The sequence below is a fragment of the Vulpes lagopus genome, chromosome 8 (assembly GCF_018345385.1).
Source record: "Vulpes lagopus strain Blue_001 chromosome 8, ASM1834538v1, whole genome shotgun sequence".
Taxonomy (NCBI): domain Eukaryota; kingdom Metazoa; phylum Chordata; class Mammalia; order Carnivora; family Canidae; genus Vulpes; species Vulpes lagopus.
The window spans coordinates 47,629,481-47,651,656 of record NC_054831.1 but is presented as its reverse complement, the minus strand read 5'-3'; the positions used below and the strand labels follow the sequence as shown (position 1 = coordinate 47,651,656).

Below are 22,176 nucleotides of genomic sequence, written 5' to 3'. Positions count from 1 at the left end.
AATAAAAAAAAAAAAAAAAATTAAAAAAAAATACCCAGTAGCGTGATTGGGTCATAGGGTAGTTCTATTTCTAATTTTTTGAGGAACCTCCATATTGTTTTCTACAGTGGCTACATAAGTTTGCATTGCCACCAATGGTGCACAAGTTGTCCTTTTTCTCCATTTCCTTGCCAATATTTGTTTCTTGTATTTTTGATTTTTGCCATTCTGACAGGCGTGAGGTGATATTTCACTACAGTTTTGATCTGTATTCTCTGGTGATCAGTGATGTTGAACATCATTTCATGTGTCTGTTGGCCATCTGGATGTCATCTTTGGATAATCGTCTGTTCATCCCTGTCCATTTTTAATTGGGTTATTTGTTTTTTGGGTGTTAAGTTCTTTATGTATTTTGGATGCTAAACTTTTATCAGATATGTCATTTACAAATATCTTTCCCATTCCATAGGTTACCTTTTAGTTTTGTTGATTGTTTCCTTCAATGTGCAGAAGTTTTTCATTCTATTTCAAACTATTTTCAATAGATTATTTTGGTTTTATTTTCCCTGCCTCAGGAGACATATATAGAAAAAAATGTTGCTACAGCCAACGTCAAAGATGTTAAGTTTTCTAAGTTTTTTATCTTTTATCTCACATCTAGGACTTTAATCCATTTTAATTTATTTTGTGCATGGTGTTACAAAGTGGTCCAGTTTTATTCTTTTGCATGAAGCTGTCCAGGTTTCCCAACACCATTTGTTGAAGAGATTTTTTCCCATTGAAAATTCTTTCCCCCTTTGTCAAAGAGTAATTGGCCTTATGGTTGTGGGTTCATTTCTGGGTTTTCTATCCTGTTCTATTAATCTATGTGTCTATTTTTTATGCAAGTACCATACTGTTTTGATTACTACAGCTGTGTCATATAACTTGAAGTTCAGAATTGTGATATCTTCCATTTTGTTCTTTTTCAAGATTGCTTTGGCTATTTGGGGTCTTGTGGCTCCACACAAATTTTAGGGGTGTTTGTTGTAGTTCTGTGAAAAACACTATTTATTGGTATTTTGATAGGGATTGCATTAAATGTGTAGACTACATTTTAACAATATTAATTTTTCCAATACATGAGCATGAAATGTCTTTCCATTTATTTATATCTTTAGTTTCTTTCATCAGTGTGCTACAGTTTTCAGAGTACATATTTTATGTTTTTGGTTAGGTTCATTCCTAGGTATCTTGTTATTCTTGGTGCGATTGGAAATGAGGCTGTTTCCCTAATTTCTCTTTCTGCTGCTTCATTATTGGTGTATAGAAATGTAACAGATTTTCATACACTGATTCTGTATTCTGCAACACTATTGATTTATCAGTTTTAGCAGTTTTTTAGTGGTTTTCAATTTTCTATATATAGTATTGTGTTAAGCTGCCTGGTCCTGGCCTTTTGTTTGTTGGGAGTTCTTTGATTATTGATTTAATTTCATTGTTGAAATCAGTCTCTTCGAACTATTTCTTCTTGCTTCATTTTGGTAGTTTATACGTTTCTAGGAATGTATTCATTTCTTCTAGGTTGTCCAATTTGTCAGCATATAATTTTTCATAATATTCTCTTACAATTTTGTATTTCTGTGGTGTTGGTTGTTGTGGGTTTTTTTTTTCCTCTCTCATTTGTGATTGTTTATTTGGTTTCACTCTCTCTCTTTTTTTAATTTTATTATTTATTAAATGAGTCTGGAGGTTTATCAATGTTGTTGATCTTTTCAAAGAACTAGTTTCTGGTTTCATTTATCTGTTACACTTTTTTTTACTTTCTGTATCATTTATTTCTGCTCTCATCTTTATTATTTCTTTTTTTCTGCTAGTATATACTTACTGCCATTTTGTTAGTTGTTGAATAGTTCTTTTTGTAGTTCTTTTCTGTTCCTTTCTTCTCTTGTTCTCTTCTCTCATGATTTGCTGGCATTCTTTAGCAATATGTTTGAGTTACTTTCTCTCTCTCTCTCTCTCTCTCTCTCTCCATTTTTTGATTTGTGATTACCATTAGGTTTATATATAACATCTTAAGCATATAGCAGTCTATATTAATTTGATGGTTGCTTAAGTTTGAACCCATTCTAAAAGCACTAGATATTTACTCCTCTCCCCATCCCATGTTCCAGGCAAAAGTATCATCTTTTACATTCTTTTGTGAATCTCTTGACTGATTTTCATAGATACACTTAATTCTGCTGTTTTTATATTTCCTACTTTTCTCTTACTTATGGTCTTTCCTTCCCACTCAAAAAGTCCCCTTTAACATTTCTTATAGGGCTTTGGTGATGAATTCATTTAACTTCTGTCTGGAAAATGCTTTATCTCTCCCTCTATTGTGAATAATATTCTAAATTATGCCAATCCCTCTGGCCTGCGGAGTTTCTGTTGTAAATTCTACTGATCGCTTTATGGGGTTTCCTTTGAATGTAATTGTTTTCTTTTCTCTTGTTGCTTTCAGAATTCTCCTTATCATGACTTTCTGCCATTTTAATTACTATGTGTCTTGGGGTGGACCTCCTTGGACTGATTTTGTTGGGGGGTTCTCTGTACTTCCTGGATCTGGATTTGTTTCCTTACCCAGTTTAGCAAAGTTTTCACCTCTTAGTGAAACTAAAGAAATTTTCAAAAAAAAAAAAAGAAATTTTCTTGCCTCTTTTCTCTCTCTTCTCCTAATGGGATCCCTATAATGCAAATGTTAATACTTGATGGTGTTGCTGACTTCCCATAATCTCTTCTCATTTTTTATTATTCTTTTTTCTTTCCCCTTTTCAGTTTTATTGCTTTTCATTACTGTTCTCCTGATCCATTCTTCTACTTCCTCTAGTCTACTACTAATTCCCTCTAGTGTGTTTTTAATTTTGATTATTGAGTTCTTCATCTTTGATTCATTTTTGTTTTCTATTCTTTGTTGATGGTCTCAGTAATATTTTCTACTCTTTTCTTAGTGAACATCTTTATGATCATTACTTTAAATTCTCTACCAGTCATATTTATTATTAGTTTCATTTAGCTCTCTTTCTGTGATTCTGTGTTTTTTTTTTTTCATTTGGGACATATTCCTCCATCTCCTTATTTTGCCTAATTCTCTGTATCTGCTTCTATAGATTAAGAAAGTCAGCTTTGTTTCCTACTCTTGAACACAGTGGCTTTATGAAGAAGAGTTCCTATAGTGTCTTGCAATACAATGTCCCTGGCATTTCAGGGATGTGTCTCCCCTCTGTATGCTGTTGTGCACTCACCATTGTGGCTAAGCCACATTTGCCTTCAGAGTCACTTTCAATGGCTCTTTTACCTGTGTGGGCAAGGTTTGGTCCATGTGTCGTTAAGGGGCCAGTCTGGGGCTGCCTTGGGCTTGAGTCTGCCAGAACTATGGTCACACCTCAATGCAGGGCACTAACCATGTTTGTCTTCTGAGAACCTATGGGTGGGGTCTGCAGTCAGACCAGATATCTGCCCCCAGCCAACAGCTGGGGCCAGAGTCAAATCAGTTCTCTTCCCCTCTCTCCAGGATAGGAGCCACTTTGGAGTGATGATGCCCCTGTCAGGGATTGTCAGGGATGCTTACACATTGCCAGGCATGTAGCATCACTTTGGACAGACTCCTGCCAAAGATGTGTTGGAAAGGGCAGGTTCACAGGAGAATGTGAGGGTGGGGCACTTGGTGTTAGCAAGGTTTGTATGAGTCTGCTATGGGAGGAGACCTGGAGCAGCTTTGGAAAACTCCTACAGAGGGTAGGTTTGGGGGGGGGGGGGGAGAAGGGGCATGTCTACAAGAGAGTGCAGGGGCAGGTGGTATGGTTAGCAAGCTAGGTGCAAAGTGTTAGCACTAGTTCCTGCAGATGTATGAAAGCTGGGGGGGGGGGGGGCAAGGGAGGGAATTGGTGCCTGTCAGCTGTTTATCCTCAGAGAAGTCTAATGATCCCTGCCCCTCTAGTACATGTCCTGAGATTATTATATAAATCTCCTTCCCCTATACCTCACAAGTTTTCCAAACTGCTGCTTCTATGCTCAATGGGTAGTGGGGCATAATGGGGATGTTTCTTATGTTGTCTCTTTAAAGTGAGTACTCAGTTTCCTATTGCCCTCTAGCTCTCCCAGGGCTGAGTCACTGCTTTTTAAGTGGTATTAAACCTCACTGATTATAAAAACTGATGATGTTAATCACCTCTGGCTTTCAAAGCCAAATGTTATGAGGATTCATATTCCCAGTGCACGTCCCCTGTGCCTGGGGTGACTGGGGTAGGGTCTGCTCTTTCTCTTCTCCATGCTTGCTGTGGACACTGTGGACAGTATGGCAAGTCAGTTTTGTTCCTAACTGCATCTCCACCCTTCCTAGCATTTTTGATGTGGCCTCTTCTCTACATTTAGCTATTCAGAGTCTATTCTGCCAGTCTTTGGGTCATTTTCTGAGTTATTTACACTGAGGTGGGTGCTATCTGGGTGTATCTGTGGGAGGAGGTGAACTTAGGGTCCCCTCCTACTCCACCATCCTCCCCAGAAGTTCTATTAGCTTTTATTCTTTAAAAAGACAGTTTTAATCATAAATTGAATCCCTCATGGTACAGAAAATTACAAAAACAAAATAGATGCTTAATTCTATTTTATTTAGTAATAAAAGACACGTCTATACACATATAACACATAATAACTACACATGTGTAACATACATATATATATATATAGTAACTATATTAGAAATAAAATATATTGCTTAACATAGGGAACGAAGTACAGGATGAAGGAGCTGAAATAGAAGCTAGAAGTCCTGAGCTTAGCCAAATTTTGTAGATTTGATATGTAAGCACATATTTATTTTATATTCTTATAAAAGTAAATTATTAAAAAATCAGTTCCTAAAAACAAAAACAAAACATAACCAACCTGAAATTATTTCAAAAATTTTTTGAAGTATATATGTATTTCTTATAGTATATACTCTAAGGACAAAAAAATCTTTAAAAAAATATTTGTTAGAGTGATCATATTGTTGACAGTATTTTTGATGTTGTTATTCTGAGACAGCTGCAAATGTTATGTAAGACAAAGCAATGAGTCATTATTTTGGTGTGCTTGGAGACCAGCATTTTCACTGTGGGAGAAAGGCTATATACAAATAAGATAAAGAGGTTAAATAAAAACCCCAAAATACTGAATTTAGTTGGAGTGTCCATAAATTTCATGATATATGTTTATATTTATATTTATATTTATATTTATATTTATATTTATATTTATTTCCTACCACTGTCCACTAAAGTACCTAGAAGCAATGACAAGTCCGGAAGTCACAAACACTATCAGTGTCAGATTGTACCCTACTTTCCCACCAGAAGTGTGGGGCTTTCTTCACACAACAATATATGCTATTGAGAGATACATTCCTTCTTCCTTTTTAGGGCCATAGAGTACTCCATTATATGACCCTACCCTGGTTTACTCAGGTTATCTTTTCATTGAAGTTTGGTTTCTTCTAGATTTGTGCTATCATAAATTGTGCCATTAATAATAGACTCACTTTTTTCTAATGTTCTGTACTTTTGTGCTGCTTCATGTTCATGTATTATCTGTCCAACATCCTTTAAAAAGTTATGAGAAAAAAAAATAACAACTTTATCAACAACATTAACAAAACTAGGAGAGGAAGACCCAGGATTTGAAAGGAAGCAAGGACTGCATGTAAGAGGGACCTATGGCAATTCAGGTGAGACTACAGTGAACTGGAGAGAGACCAATGGAAATGACACCATAAGAGAGGAGAGGCCGGACCTGATTGGTATTTAGAAATAGAACTCCAGGAATTTGAAGACTGAAGAGATATGGGTATTAAAAGAGGAGATCTCTAAGCCAGATTCTTGTCTGTGGGAAGGTGATGATCACCAGCAGGGAAAACATGGTAAATCTTAAGGAAAAGATGGTGAATTCATTTTGGACACTTTACACATGAAAGGCCTCTGGTACAGCAAGTAAAAATGTTGAGTTACCAGAAATGAGTAAAACTGCAGACTTGCAAATCTTTAGCACATGGGCTGTAGGCAAATCCATGAGAGTGGATGAGTTTAAGCCAGAATTCAGAGAAAACACTCTATTTACATATGATATATATTTGCATGTTGCATATATGTATATGTGTGTGCATGTGCATACATGTTTAACTGTTTATTTTGGACACTTTCAAACATACACAAAAGTGGAGATACAATGCACTTTCTAATATCTCTTACTCCGTTTCAATAATTACCAAAAATTTGCTATTCTTATTTCATTTGCCATGTATTTTTTAAGTATTTTAAGCCAAATCCCACAATTCATAATTTCACCTGTAAACACTACATTTTATATCTCTGATAGGGTCCATTTTTGTTACTCTTATAACCAAAAAGTCATTATTCCACCTAATGTTATTGTACTAGTTTGCTAGGACTGTCATAACAAAACACCAGATTTGGTGTGCTCATGTCTCTGGTGTCTCTCTATGTGTCATAACCTCTTTTTATAACAGTACCCATCATATTGGATTAGGGCCCATCTTAACAGCTTCATTTAATTTAATCACATCTTTAAAGACTCTATTTCTAAATACAGTCATGTTTTAAGGTACCAGGGGTTCAAGCTAGAGTATATGAATTTTCAGGGGACAGAATTCAGTCTATAACAGTTAACATGGCCAGTGCACCTTCCATTTTCCTAGAGTGGTTATCACATTATGTACTGGATGGATTCTATTATCATGGTGTTACTTAACGTGTTACTCTGTGCCTCTTTTTTCAAGCAAACTGGTTGTTAGATCTGGAGGCTTCTTTAGATTTAGATTTAATTTCCCGTTTTGTGAAAATATTTCATTAGTAGTAACAATATGAAATGTATCACATCAGGAGGCACATAATACTTGATCATCTCACTTGTAGTACTGTTAAGATTGATCAAGTGTTGTCAGCCTGATTCATGTTTTATAAAGTTCCCTTTCAACCTTCCACCTAATGGTTATTTGGCAAATATTAGCTATTATTTCAGTCATGTCCAGTCTACTAATAGGCCCACCAAAGGCATTCACTTCTTTTACACATTTTTTTTTGATCTCTAAGATTTATTTTTGGTTCTTTCTTAGGACTTTCATTTCTGTGCTTATATCGCCCATCTTCTCTTGTATGCTACTTCCTTATCAGAGCCCTCAGCATTTCTTTTTTAAAGATTTTATTTATTTATTCATGAGAGACACAGAGAAAGAGGCAGACACATAGGCAGAGGGAGAAGCAGGCTCCTCGCAGGACCTCCTGATATGGGACTTGATCCAGGGATTCTGGGATCACACCGTGAGCCGAAGGCAGACTCAACTACTGAGCCACCCAGATGTCCCGAGCCCTCAGCATTTAATCATAGTTTTAAAGTCCCAGTCGGGTAACTCCAATACCCATGTTATGTCTGGTTCTGATGCTTGCTCTGCCTCTTCAAACTATATTTTTTGTCTTTTGGAATGTTTTGTATTTTCTTCTTGATAGCTGGACAATAAAAAGAACTGTTGTAAACAGATCTTTAGTAATGTAGTGGTGAGGTTTAGGGTAGATGAAGCATTCTACAGCCCCACAAGTGAGCCTATGCCTCTGAACTGTGAACTTCACAAATGCTTCTCAGTCTCCTCCGTCCTCCTCTCATATGCGGGACAGGATGGTTAGAGTGGGTTAGAGTTTTATTTCCTTCCCTGAAGATCATCTAAGCTCTGATAAAAACCCCAACAAGTTAGACTCTGGTTAACTAGTTTCCTCTGAGGGCAAGCTTTACTAAGAGAACAGAGTTCTCTGGTTTGTTTTCAGATGGCTCCTTTCCTTTCTTCCTGTCTGAATCACAAGCTTTTTCTCTGATATGTACTGTGAAAAACTGGTAGAGTTCTTGGAAGTATATACAAGTGTGGGGGCTGCCTCATGACTGGTCCCCTGGAGTTTTTAAGTGTCAGAATTGTCCACACCGAGCCTCCAGCAATTCATCAATTGCAGTTCAGGTTTCCCTACCCCAGCACTGGCTCCAGGAGGTTGCTGCTCCAGTTCTCTCTATCTGGGGGGTAACTGTGTGCCCTATGACCTCACTTCCCTTGCAGATCTAAAAAGAGTTGTTGATTTTTCAGTTTTGTTCATTTTTTACTTGTTAGGATGGAGTAGCAACTTCTGAGCTCCTTACATATGGAATTGGACTTATTATTTCTTAGAAACATTTTCTTTTTATGGGTTGTAAAATGGTAATATTATTTCATTCCTCCCTCATTTATTCACTGGACTTCTTCTATAAAAAAGTTTTCTTCACAGTCAATTTGGTTGCCCTATATTTCAGTTTATGTAGGAAAAGCAGGGTAATTGTTTGTTTTTTTTAACTTTTATTTATCAATTTCAGAATAATGAATTGGTATGTAGCAATCTGTATGTTTTTTCATGAGTTTTTTAAAGAAATGCTAAATATTCATGTATTTAAACATATTTAATGTGTTTCAATCCACTGCAGTCAAAAATTTTTTTATTTGTCCTTCGTGCCCCATGTATTGCTTCTTTTGCCAGTAGGAGCCATTTCAAGCTGGACACTATATCATTGCCTACAAACAAACACACACACACACACACACACACACACACACAGCCAAAGGATTCAGAATATACATGTCTTTCCCTTCTCTCCACGATCCCATCTAGTTTCCTAACTAATGGACATATGCTACATCCACTCATATTCTATTGGCCAAAGCAAGTCATATGGAAAAATGCAGTCACTAGGGTGGGGGAAGTAGATCTTACCCAAGCTGAAGACATGAGAAAAGTGAAATTTTTTATTTAAAAAATTGTGAACTAATAAAACTACCTCTCTGGTTGTGACGGTTTTATGTGTCAACTTGATTAAATAGGTGGGTAGCAAACACTAATCTGGGTGTTACTGTGAAAGAATTCTGTAGATGTGTTACTCATCTACAATCGATTGATTCTAAGTAAAGGATATTACTCTTAATGATATGGGTGGGCATTTTTCAATCAACCTTGGTAATATACAAAGGTCTTTACAGCAAAAGCTGAGGTTTCTTGCAGAAGAACAAATTGTCTCAAGGCTGCAACATTAAGTCCCGCCTTAGTTTTCAGCCTCCCACCCTGCCCTACAAACACAGACTTGCCAGCTTCAACAACAACTGCATAAGCCGATTCCTTAAAATGAAAGAATGACCCCAGACAAAGCAATTAGACAAGGGAAAGAAATAAAAAGCATCCAGATTGTAAGGAAGAAATAAAACTATTTCAATTAACAGATGCTATGATCCTATATACAGAAACTCTAAAGAACATAAACACACACACACAACTATTAGAGCTAATTAAACAAATTTGGCAAATTTGCAGAGTACAAGATCAACACTCAGAAACATGTTTTTTTTTTAATACAATGAATAATCTAAAAAGGAAATTGATAATTCCATTTATAATACCATCTGCTATGGACTAAATGATATCCCCCTAAAATCCATATGTTGAAGCTCTAATCTCCAATGTGATTGTTTTTGGGAATAGAGCCTATAAAGAGGTAATTTATGTCTAAATGAGGTCATGAGGGTAGGGCTCTAATCTGATAGATTAGTATCCTTATAAGAATAGATACCAGAAGGGCACCTGGGTAGCTCAATCCTTAAGCATCTGCCTTCAGTTCAGGTCATGATCCCAGGGTCCTGGGATTGAGCCCCTTGCAGGCAGCCTGCTTCTCCCTCTCTTTTCACTGGTTCCCCTGCTTGCATTCTTTCTCTGTCAAATAATAAAAAAAATAAAAATAAAAATAAAATAAAATATAAAATAAAATAAATAAAATAAAATAAAATAAAATAAATAATAAAATCTTTATAAAAAAAAAAAAAAGGATAGGGATGCCTGGGTGGCTCACTGGTTTAGTGCCTGCCTTCCGCTCAGGGCGTGATCCTGGAGTCCCGGGATCAGGTCCCACACTGGGCTCCCTGCATGGAGCCTGCTTCTCCCTCTGCCGGTGTCTCTGCCTCTCTCTCTCATGAATAAATAAAATCCTTTTTTTTTTTTTTAAAAAAAAAAAAAAAGGAGACTCTGTCTCCCTTTCTTTCTCTCCTTTCCCACTAAGGAAGGACAAAGTGAGAAGGCAACTATCTACAAGCCAGGAAGAAACCTCATACCAGAAACCAAACTGGCCAGCACCTTGGTCTTGGATTCCCAGTCTCCAGAACTATAAGAAAGAAATTTCTGTTTAAGACAACCAGTGTGTGGTGTTGTTATAGTAACATAAGCAGACTAAGATAGCATGTAAGAAGATGAAACACTTAGGAATGAATTTAACTAAGGAGATGAAAAATTTGTGTACTGAAAACCACAAAACATTGCTGGAGGAAATTAAAGATCTAAAGAAATGAAAAGACATCATGCTCATGAATTGGAACACTGAATAATTTCACACAGCAATACTTGTTAAAGTGATCTACTGATTCAATCCCTTTCAAAATCCTTGTGATCTATTTGTAAAAATGGAAAAGATGAATCTCAAATTCATATAAAGCTGCAAGACAGCCAAAACAATATTAGAAAAGAACAACAAAATTAGAAAACTTACACTTCCCCATTTCAAAACTTACTCCAAAGCTACAGTAATGAAAACTGTGGTACAGATTTCCTCCTGCTATCCAAAAATATAGATCCTATGAAAACTTTTATAAACTGAAATGGCATAGAGTGAAGAAGCAATTAACATTAATTTACATGGAAATTTTTTTTTAAACATTCTCAGACCCGTAAAATAATCTTTCTCAGGTTTTTCCAATACTTTAAGACACATCTTGCTAATGGATGCACAACATAAATCAAGATTAAGCACAGATGCTCACAGGCCGTTTAAAGCTAGAGCAGCTTGTTACCAAGATGTAGTTGCCAATGTTGTTTCATCCTTGAGGCTCAGGGTGCATGCTGTCTCTCTAAAGGGTCACTATAAACAAATGCTGAACACTTTTTTGTCTTTTAACCTTTTGTTGTAAAAGCAAAAATCCTTTTCAGATTTCTTTCAATTAATGAAAGCAGGTACTAATGTAGGTCTTTTATAAAAGCAAAGTGGCGTAACAAACTTTGATACAGGACAGGCATACAGACCAATGGATTAGAATTAAGAGTCCAGAAACAAACCCATACGTGTATGGCAAATTGATTTTTGCTATGGAGATCAAGACAATTCATCGGGAGTAAGAATAGTGTTTCCAACAACTGGTTCTGGGACAAAATGCAAAAGAATGAAATGAATCCCTAATACACAACATATACAAAAACTAACTCAAAGTGAATCAATGACAAGCTCTCTCCATGACTCTAGTCCACCTTGTGGGACATTTATCAACCAGTTGTAGCAAGAAACCTAAGTCCATTTACAGAGAACTGTGTATCTGGATCCACTTGGATATCTGATCACCTTCCATATCTGATCAAACTCTTAGTCGCCACCCTTGGTGTCTGATCACCCTGATCTGCCTTCAGTCAGAATCCCATCAAGTCAGTTTAGCCAGATGTTAAGAAACTTCCATCCACTTACCCTCCACCTCTCTTCCTTGGCTATAAATCACTACTTGTTCATGCTGTGTACTTGGAATTGAGCCCAGTTCTATACAGAGCCTCTTGCCTTCTTTTGCAATAGTTCCTAAATAAAATCTGTTTTTACCACTTGAACTATGTCAGGCTCTGGTTGTCTTTTACAGTATATTACCCTTCCCCCAAATTAAAAACAGGCACTAAATACTTCCAAACAAATATTCACAGCAGCACTATACACAACAGTTCGATTGTGTAAATAACCCAAATGGCCATCAATGGACCAACGCATAAAAACTGTGTGGTATACACACAGAATATAACACATAAAACTGTGGTATATACACAGAATGCAACAGAATATAGGGCATAAAACGAAATGAAGTACTGATACTTACCATAAGGTGGATAGACCTGGAAAACATTATGCTAAGTGTGAGAGAAGATAGACCAAAAAAGGCCACATATTCCATGTTTTGTGAAATATCCACATTGTGTAAAGTCACTAAAGCCTGAAAGTATTAGATGTCTACTAAGGCCGAAGAGTGGGAAAAATGGAGAGTAAATGCTTAATGATTAAAATGTTCTGGAATTAAGAGTTGGAATTTGCACAACATCTTGAATGTACTAAATGCTACTGAATTAGACTCTTAAAGTGTCTCATTTTATGTTCTGTGAATTTCACCTCAATAGGAATAAAGTTTACGCCCAACCAACAACCAAAGTTGTTTAAAGGTGCAGAATGACAATTAGACATTGTAATATCGGCTAGTTATTCCCTTTCTGAGTTGTTAGAACTCTTGAGTGAGGTTGCTTCTATTTGTTTTTTGGGATTTGTTACACATTAAACCCACTGCCATGGGATACATACTACGGGGGGCTGAATGGCTTGGACTGTGACTGAAGGAATAGCGGCGTTCCCTTCCCATTCGGATGGGCTGTGCAACAAACGCTCGTTCCAAGTTTCTTTCACCCTAGAAATTCAAAAGGGCACCTACCCACCAAATAGCCACATCCTACCTCGCATTCTACGGAGCTGGAGGCCCTGCCAGCGAAGGAGCCCGTGGGCGCCGCCCCCTTCCGGGCACGAGTCCCCAGAGGCTTTGAGGGGGACCCGCCCCGGCGACGCCAGCCGCCGGCTCAGATTCCTCAGGGCCGCCCGGCCCCCTCAGCTCCACCTCTTCCGCCTCAGGCCCCAACTCGCCCCGCCCAGCGCGCCCGTCGGAAGTGCAGGCCCGGAGCAGGCCTTCGGTTGAGCTGCGACACGCCCGCGAGGGGGCGTGCGGGGCGAGCGTGCGGCTTGCAGCGCGTGGCCATTGGCCGCACGTCGCGTCCGGCCGAGCCAGCGGCGCGGTCCTGAGGCCCAGCGCGGCCGCGTCCCGCCCAGGTGGGCGGGGGGCGGGGGGAGGAGGGGAGAGTGGCGTGCCCGCCGCGGACTGGTAGGCGCGCGAGATCTTGGCCGGGGTCAGAGGTGAGCGAGCCGCTTCCCGAGTGGCTTTTCGCGGCTTGCCAGAGCCGCAGCGCCGCGGGAGGAAGGTGTTCCCGGAGACCGGGGGGCCGGGCCGGGCTGGGCTGAGCCCTCGCGTCGCCTGGCAGTCGCCTCGGTTACCTCTCCCAGTGTTTTGAAGCTACCCTTTTCGTTGTAATTTTGACTGGGGATTCCAGGTACAGGTATTTCCGAAAATTCCCAAGAATTTCGCTTAGCGCTTCTTTGGGGGAGGGTTTCTGGGTATCCATATTGTGAAAAGGCTGTGGCGTTACGTTGGTAAAGCCTAAGTTGATTTAAAGAACAAAACAAAAACTTGTGAACAGTTGAAGTCGGGTCGGCCAGGAAAGCAGTGGATTCGATTGCGAGTTCTACGGTCGGATTAGTTGCTGGTCCTCGCCGTGGTTCCCGGGATTTCGGGAATTAACTTAATAGCAAGCTATTGTGGAAGCCATCTCGGAACCGTCGCATCAGCAGGGGCTGCGTTTTCCTGAGCACCGTACATTAAAGGCCCTGGCAAGAAAATAGACCGTGATTAGCAAGATTTTCGGAGTTAGATTGAGGACAGTGTGTGAAGGTTGAGAAGCATGATAGCAAGGTAGATCAAAATTAAGAAAAAGAAAAGATGTACATTAGTCTAGGCAAAATCGGGTCTTTATTTGCTTTGCTTTTTAAAATCAAAAAACGAGTGCTGGTTTGATGGCCTGGAGGTCGTAAGCTTTAGTACAAAGAACCTAAGATTAAAAATTGAGAGAGGTCTGAATTCCAGTCTGTTGTGTGATCTGGGGAAAGCCCTTCATTTTGAGTGCCTCAGTTTGTAAAATGGAGACGGTAATTACAGTGTTTTCACAGGGTTCTGGTAAATCCTATGTAAAGTCATAAAGTTTGGTTTGTAAGTTGTATACGTAGTTAATGGTTTTTGTCTGTAATATTTAAAGTTGCTAAGCCTTCCTTCCTCCTTCTGTCTCCCCCACATTAGTGACAGATCTAATTTTTTTTTAATTTTTTTTTTATTTATGATAGTCACACAGAGAGAGAGAGAGAGGCAGAGACACAGGCAGAGGGAGAAGCAGGCTCCATGCACTGGGAGCCTGACGTGGGATTCGATCCCGGGTCTCCAGGATCGCGCCCTGGGCCAAAGGCAGGCGCCAAACCGCTGCACCACCCAGGGATCCCCAGTGACAGATCTAATTTTAAAGTCATGACATTTTGCCTGTTACCTGGTTTACCTTCATCTTTAGATTCAATGATCAGGAATTTTCACCTTAACTTAAACTCATAATAAATCCACAAACTGTTGAAAGGTAGGATTAATGTCTTACTTTTTAAATTATTATTCCTGGAACTTGTATGGTGCCTGTCATTTTTTGTTTGTTTCTTAAACCCAAACTGGCAAAACCTAAGCTTTAGGGGCCCCTAAAAAGCCAAAACAATTTCACATGGAAAATACTGTTTTCTGTCCCTTGAGGAAGTGCTTTTTATAGCTTAGTTGTGGAGACATACAAGTTAGAGGGAGTTAGCTTTTGAATCCCCTGGAGATTCAAAAAATGCTGATCCCTAAGCCCTACTCCAGACCAGTTGATCAGAAAGTAGGGCATGAGTGTGCCACTTTTTTTTTTTTTAATATTTTTAAAGATTTTATTTATTCATGAGAGACACAGAGGGAAAGAGAGGCAGAGACGCAAGCGGAGGGAGAAGCAGGCTCCATGCAGGGAACCCAACGTGGCACTCCATCCCGGGTCTCCAGGATCACACCCCCGGCTGACAGCAGCGCTAAACCACTAAGCCACCAGGGCTACCTGAGTGTGCCACTTTTTAAAGCTCCTCAGGTTATTCTGTTTTGCTGCCAGGGAGAACCCATGTGTTAGAGGAATGAGATTCTTCAGTGTATCCAGTTTGCTTGAGGAGGGCAAGTGCTGGAGGGGCTGGAACTGTATCTGCAAAATGGAGCTTGGGATGTTTGGGGGAATATCTTGAAAGGATTTTTATCTGCAGGTATGATAAAATGCGTGATTTGTAAAGTGAACTGTATAGTGATGAAGGTTAGTGGATAGATTATTACAGTAATCCAAGAGGCACCATGAGAACAGCAACAGTGGTGAAGGAAAGAAATTTGAAAGCATTTATTCTTTTCTGTCCTGGATGTTAAATATTTTGAAGAAAACGAGTAATGCAAACTTTATTTTACTCTATCTAGTTAAAGCTGTACTTTTCAACAAGTGGAAAGATTGTGATAGGTGATTTTTATTGTTGCTGATTATTTAAAAAAGCGTTCATAAATTTCTATTTCTCAGGTCATTTTCTTTAATAATGAAATAATCTGATTTTTCTTAATAGGTTTATGTTAATGTGGGGGTTTTATTGTTTTTGCTTTTTTTAGCACCATAAAGATTTATATTAAAGACATGGTTTTCACCCCTCTTCATCAACGCACCTAAGTTTTCTCTTCTTTCTGGACCCCTATTTTATACCACAATGGTAAGCTATAGCTCATTATGTTCTTATTTGTGTTTTAGAGTGTTCTCTTCCTTTATCTCTATAAAAATAGCAGTGTCGCATGTACAGAAATAGTCATGTATGCCCAAGTGAACCCTGCCTGGGAAATTACTTAGCAATCACCTGCAAAATCTTCTCTAGAAAATAAGGGGCTCATCATCTCAGTGTTATAATTATGTCTGACTCAAAAAAGATAATTTATCTGTCCTTATGTTTGTGAAGCATTAAAAAAATACTTTAGTCTGCCATAGTCAAATCACTGGCAAGGAGGATGGGTATAAATACAAATGACTTGGGGGGTAGGGTTGCACAGGTTTCTCTAATATTTTAAAGTTCCTCATAATTTAGATTTTTTTTTTTTTTTGGTCTAAAAACAAATGTAACCTGCTTACTACAAATAACATTTTAAGCAGCATCAGTGTTAGCTCCCCCCGCCCCCTTTATAAGATTTTATTTATTTATTCATGAGAGAGGCAGAGGGAGAAGCAGGATCTGCGTGGGGAGCACAGTGAGGAACTCAATCCCCAGACCCTGGCATCACGCCCTGAGCCAAAGGTAGATGATCAACCACTGAGCCACCCAGGCATCCCCAGTGTTTGCCTTCTAATCGCACATTTTTGTTCACTGACTTAGAATCATTAAACATACTTGGGGCAAGGCATTTTCCTTTTGCCATTAAAAATTTTAAAGACAAAGGGGGGAAAATCACTTTATTGTGTTTGAAAGAAACAGTAATAAACACTGACCGCAGTGTTGAATAAACCTTTGAAAACATTTATATACTCTTCTGATCTTGTGTTTCCACCACTGCCCTGTTAAGAGAAAATTAGAACTGTTGCAACGAGGTGCTGACTTCCGCTTAGATTTAGATTTTTCATTCATATTAGCTATTACTTCCCTCTTACGTGTTAGAAGGAGATAATGAATAAATGATGCTTACAAATATAAGCAGTTATATCTCACTAGAGCTTTTGAAGTTTTGATTTCACAAGATGATTTTGCTTGAGAAGATTAACAATAGCCACTTGCCCTAGAGTATATATTTGTGTTTATTCTCATTTTTTTATATAAACTTACTTTAAGATTTTATGACCAAAACAATTAAAAGAACCTTATATATTTGTTGAGAGGGAATATCAAGGGTTATGGTTTTGTGGTGGAAAATGGTTTACATTCAAGAATCTCATCTTGAAACCTGGGAACAAATTTCACTAGGAATTTGCTGCTTACAAGATTTTTTTCATAAAAAAAATGATATAAATTCATTTTAACTGAACTTTTTGAAATGATGGCATATTTCAGACTTTTTTCACTTTTTCATTTTAGATGTTTAGTAATGTAAGTATTCTTTTTTTTTTTTTTAATTGCAGTCTAAAAAGACCAGCTATTTTGTAATCATATGAATTCTCCATTCCTAGGACTAGGGTAGCAGGGCCACTTAAACCTTTACATGATTTCCAAAGGTTGGCAGTATTTATTTTTCCTTTTGCTTTATTGGGATTTTGGTGGATGCTAGTTTTTATCCCATGGAATTTAGTAGGCTGAATTACTAGAGTCTACAAAATAAAACAAAAATTTAGGCCATTATAAATAAAAAATGAAAAGTTCTCTGCCTCTCAATGGAATTAATTATAAAGAAGATGTGTATTACTCACATGAGTGGAATATTACTCAGCTATCAGAAAAGATGAATACCCACCATTTGCTTTGACATGGATGGAACTGGAGGGTATTATGCTGAGTGAAATAAGTCCATCGGAGAAGGACAATCATCATGTGGTTTCACTAATACTTGGAATATAAGAAATAGTGAAAGAGATTGAGAAAGGAGGGTAACTGAGTGGGAAAAATTAGAGAGAGACAAACCATGAGAGTCTCCTAACTAGGAAACAGGGTTGTGGAAGGGGAGATGGGTGGGGGGATGGGGTAACTGGGTGATTGGCACTAAGAAGGGCACTTGATGGCATGAGCACTGGGTGTTATTACTGTATGTTGGCAAATTGAATTTAAATAAGAAAGAAAATGAATTCAAGAGGACTATCGGGCACTTGGATGGCTCAGTCAGTTAAGCATCTGCCTTCTACTCAGGTCATGATCTCAGGTGGGGTCCTGAGATATAGCCCCTCTACCTGCTTCTCCCCCTCCCTCTGACCCCCCACTTGGGCTTGCTCTGCCTCTCTAATGCTCTCTCACTCTTTCTCAAATATATAAATAATTTTTTTTAAAAAAGACTATCGTTGTTACTGAAAAATACTGTAATCCTGTATGGTACCCAAACCACTTCTTCTAGAGATATCATTGGTGTTAAATTTGCTTATTTAAAACTAATACTTTTTATTCTTAGATGTCATTACAAAACAAGGTTTTATAAATGAAGGGAGAACTTCCCTTCTTTCTCTAGCTTTGATAAAAGAGTCTCAAAGAAATGGATGAAGGGTGGGAATCTTTAAGTTCTCAAACCCTACATGCAGGAATAAAACTATTATTTCATTCTAGATGCATTTTCTTTTACATTTTAATGTTAGTGAGTCTATGATCAATGGCATCTTACAATTATAATTGGCTGCATTTTTTTCTTAATATTAGGATACTGATGCATACTTACAGTTGATGATATCTTAAGTCATTGAAACATGGTAATGATAGCTATCATTTTATTGCATTTCTGTTGGGCACTGATTCTCTGCATTAAGGAATTAGGAATTTCTAAATTGGTGTTAGATACCAGTATGTCAGCACCCTCAATTTTCAGCATTCCTAGTGGATTAGGAGACTTTATCTTTGGTTCACTTTAATTGCATACTTGATGGCCATATATTTTCCTGAATGGTGCTCTTAATATTGAAGAACTTGAAGTTTATAAAGTAGTAGTAGTTCCTATCTACAACCTTTGGCTCTGTATCAGCCATAAGCACTAGCCAGAAAAAAACCTTTTAGTATTTCTTGTATAATTTATTGTCATGATTAGGTGCCCGAGAATGACATGTTTTTTCTTTGTAATATATCTTGAACATACAGTGGGGTGGGTTGAGGATATCAAATAAAGGAAAATATGTTAGATGTGTTTTAGAAAATAAAACCTATTTAAACATTTAATTTAAAATGTTACATGTATATTAAATTACTTTTTGTAAGAATAATACGAGATAAACTGTTTACTTTTTACAGCAACAAGCTTTAGAACTAGCTTTGGATCGTGCTGAGGTGAGATATGATTAAGTTACATATTAAAGTAGTGTTGTCTATGTCTTAATTAACAAAACTATTCTAAGAGATTTTTCTTTGTGGTTGTCAAAGGAGTACATTAACAGAATTTTAGGGTAAGTATGCATATAATTTAGTTATAAATATATAGAAATACTTTGTGATGATGTTTGGGTCATCTGTTATTTGGAATTCTTGGATAATGTGGAATAAAAATTATTGAACAAAGACATAGAATTTTTAAAATTGTTTTCCTGTTTTGATAAGTATTCTAATTGTTCAATTAAAGGGAACGATAGTTCAAGAATATGGAGAGTTCTTGCAGTTAGATATGCTAGGCATATTCTAAACAACCATAAAACATTTTGAGAATAATTCTGACCTGTGAAATCACAGTTCTGAAACTGTATGATTTTGCTTGTAACACGGTGAAATACTGTGCTAAATTTTAGTGCAGTTTAAATTTCACTTGTTCATAACATATATCTAGAAATTAAGTAGTTTTTCCCACAAGGTATAATTTAATGTGAATCAGAGACTTGAGTGACTGATTTTCTTAGTCTTAACACGTTTTAAGTATACTTAAAATATAGCTGTTTATGCACTAAGCAAAAGGCAAACTGTTTTCATAAACTTTTTTTTTTTTTTTTTTTAGTATGTCATTGAAAGTGCCCGACAGAGACCTCCTAAAAGGAAATACCTGTCTAGTGGAAGGTATAAATACTTGATTGATATCTTAGATTATTGAAAGTATGATGATAGCTACCATTTATTGCATTCCCTCTGGGCACTGTGCTAGAAATGTTATAGGTACTTTATATGTATTAGAAATTTCTAAATTGATATTAGCTACTATATCCAATCCAACTTCACTCCCAATTTGGGGGAAATTGGCGGGGGGGGGGGGGGATTAGAGAAAAATCCAAATTAACATTTCATTTTGTGATAATTATAATAATCACATTATTTTGTTTCCTTAAATTTTAGAAAATCTGTATTTCAAAAACTTTATGACTTATATATTGAAGAATGTGAAAAAGAGCCTGAGGTTAAGGTAAGTATAAATGTTTTATGTTATCATTTTTGAACTGTAAAGGAAGATGGACTTTTGAAGCAGATCATGATCTATACTTTTGTGAGTAGACTAACATCTTTTCTAGCTACACGGTAGCCTATTCTGCAGCTGTCCCACAGCCTTGGCTAATCTGGCACCAGGTATGGATTATCTACTTGGGTAAGAGAAATGAATAGTGCTTACTGAATAATGGAAAATATTGCCTTAAGAAGCCCAAAGAAGCAAAGCTACCCTGTATATTATCTTTTGCTCTGCCCACCCCCAAGTGATTTGTAGACTGAAGACAGGAGGGAAAAAGTAGCCTTTTTCCTCATGATGATTTGTACTGGAAAGTTAAAGCTATTACAAGGATGTGTAGGAAATTCAGGTGTGATAATAGAAGATGAATTTGGTCACAAAAATTAATTCTGGGGATCCCTGGGTGGCGCAGCGGTTTAGCGCCTGCCTTTGGCCCAGGGCGCGATCCTGGAGATCCAGGAGATCCAGGATCGAATCCCACGTCAGGCTCCCGGTGCATGGAGCCTGCTTCTCCCTCTGCCTGTGTCTCTCTGCCTCTCTCTCTCTCTCTGTGTGTGACTATCATAAATAAATAAAAATTTAAAAAAAAAAAAAAAACAAAAAAAAACAAAAATTAATTCTGGGCCAGGTTAACTTAACTCATTTTTATTTAGTATAAAAGTATGAGCAGTATAATGTAACAAATTGATTTCTTGATATCTTTTGAATTCTTGAGTAATAAGAGCCTTAAAAGACTCTATGACTTCTCTAAATATGAATACCATTGTGTTGTTTCTGCAGCACATATACTAAAAATGAATACCATTTGGGGCTTGGGTGGCTCAGTCAGATAAGCATCCAACTCTAGATTTTTTGCTCAGGTCATGATCTTGGTCCTGATATCAAGCCCCCATGTTAGGCTCCATGCTGAGTGTAGAGGCTGCTTAAGATTCCCTCGGAGAATCTGCCCCTTGTGCACTCTCTCTTTAAAATATATATATATATATATATGTGTGTGTGTGTGTGTGTGTGTGTAGTATATATATATGTAGTATATATATATATACACTATTTTACATTTTTACTAGTATATATATATATATATATACACACACTAGTTTTAGGCAGAAAATTAGTGGAATGCCAGTAATATCTAGCTTTTAAAATCTTAACATAGGGAAAGATGATAGATAATTATTGAATAAAGCTTATGATATGTTTCTTACAAGTTTTGTTGAGGTACATTTGATATACAATAAATTGCATGTGTTTAAAGTTTATATTTTCTAAGTTTTGACATAGTCACCATGAAACTGTCACCACAATCAATATAACAAACATATCTGTCATCTTAGGGACACAGCTAAGACAGGATACATAAAGATTCTAAATTGAGGTTGGCAACCATTATCTATCTGCTTGGTGAATTTAGCCCACTGCATGTTTTTGTAGATTTTTTTTAATGATTTTTTTTTTTTATTCATGAGAGACAGAGAAAGAAAGAGACATAGGCAGAGGGAGAAGCAGGCTTCCCGCAGGGAGCCACTGTGGGATTCAATCCCCATACCTAGGATCACGCCCTTAGCCGAAGGTAGACGCTCAACTACTGAGCCCCCAGGTGTCCCTGTTTTTGTAAATTTTTATTGGAATCCAGCCACAACCATTCATTTATGTCTTGTCTGTTGCTGATTTCCGGGTACAATAGCAGAGTTACATATTTGCAACACAGACCTGATAGCCCACAGGCCTAAAACTGTCTAGCCCTTTAACAAGAAATTTTCTGACCTGTTATTTTACTCACCCCGGAAGTAAGTGGGGAGAAATACTCAATGCTGTCACAGTTGATCTGACTGTTCTGTCTTAGGTCAAATTAGGTTTTCTCTACACTTGAAAATACTTAAAAATTTTAGTCTCTCTCTGTTAATCTTTTTTTTTTTTTTTTTAAGATTTATTTATTTATTTGAGAGAGAGCATGTAGTGGGGAGGGATAAAAGGAGAGGGGAAGAGAATCTCAAGCAGACTTCTCACTGAGCACAGAGCCCGATTTGAGGCTTGAGCTTATGAAGCTGAGATTGTGACCTTAGCCAAAACCAAGAGTCAGACACTTAACCAACTCTACCATCCAGGCACCCTTCTACTAATTTTGTTTAAATAGTTAAATTGTTAATTTGCTAATCATTTTTTTAATTTTCAAAATGCTGGGGAGGTTTTATTCCATGGTTACAATAAATCAATTTATCATTTATTTCTGCCTGTGACTGTATATATACATGTTTAATATAAAATACTCAGGTGTGTTTTTGAGATCCTGCAAAAATATTCATTGACTCCATTTTTTTATAAGTAAAATTTGATGAAATGAATTT

At 37.4% G+C, this 22,176-nt stretch overlaps 1 protein-coding gene and 1 long non-coding RNA gene across 17 annotated transcripts in view; one reads left to right on the top strand and one right to left on the bottom strand.

Moving 5' to 3' along the window:
- Window positions 1-12,869, bottom strand: part of LOC121497150 — a 79,863-nt gene extending 66,994 nt beyond the window's left edge. The window contains exon 1 of the long non-coding RNA XR_005989413.1: window positions 12,573-12,869. This is a non-coding gene — a long non-coding RNA (uncharacterized LOC121497150). The remainder of the gene's footprint in view (window positions 1-12,572) is intronic.
- A 181-nt stretch (window positions 12,870-13,050) lies between these two features.
- The window catches only part of SUPT20H (SPT20 homolog, SAGA complex component), a 43,717-nt gene continuing 34,591 nt past the window's right edge, over window positions 13,051-22,176 (top strand). For 4 of the 16 annotated variants that reach the window (XM_041766340.1, XM_041766343.1, XM_041766331.1 and 1 more), the window contains exons 1-5: window positions 13,052-13,217; window positions 15,419-15,516; window positions 18,703-18,738; window positions 19,394-19,452; window positions 19,726-19,792. In XM_041766340.1, the coding sequence (XP_041622274.1) occupies window positions 15,514-15,516; window positions 18,703-18,738; window positions 19,394-19,452; window positions 19,726-19,792 (165 nt within the window). In that variant the 5' untranslated portion in view covers window positions 13,052-13,217; window positions 15,419-15,513. The other 12 variants (XM_041766344.1, XM_041766334.1, XM_041766336.1 and 9 more) reach the window with 8 other exon arrangements.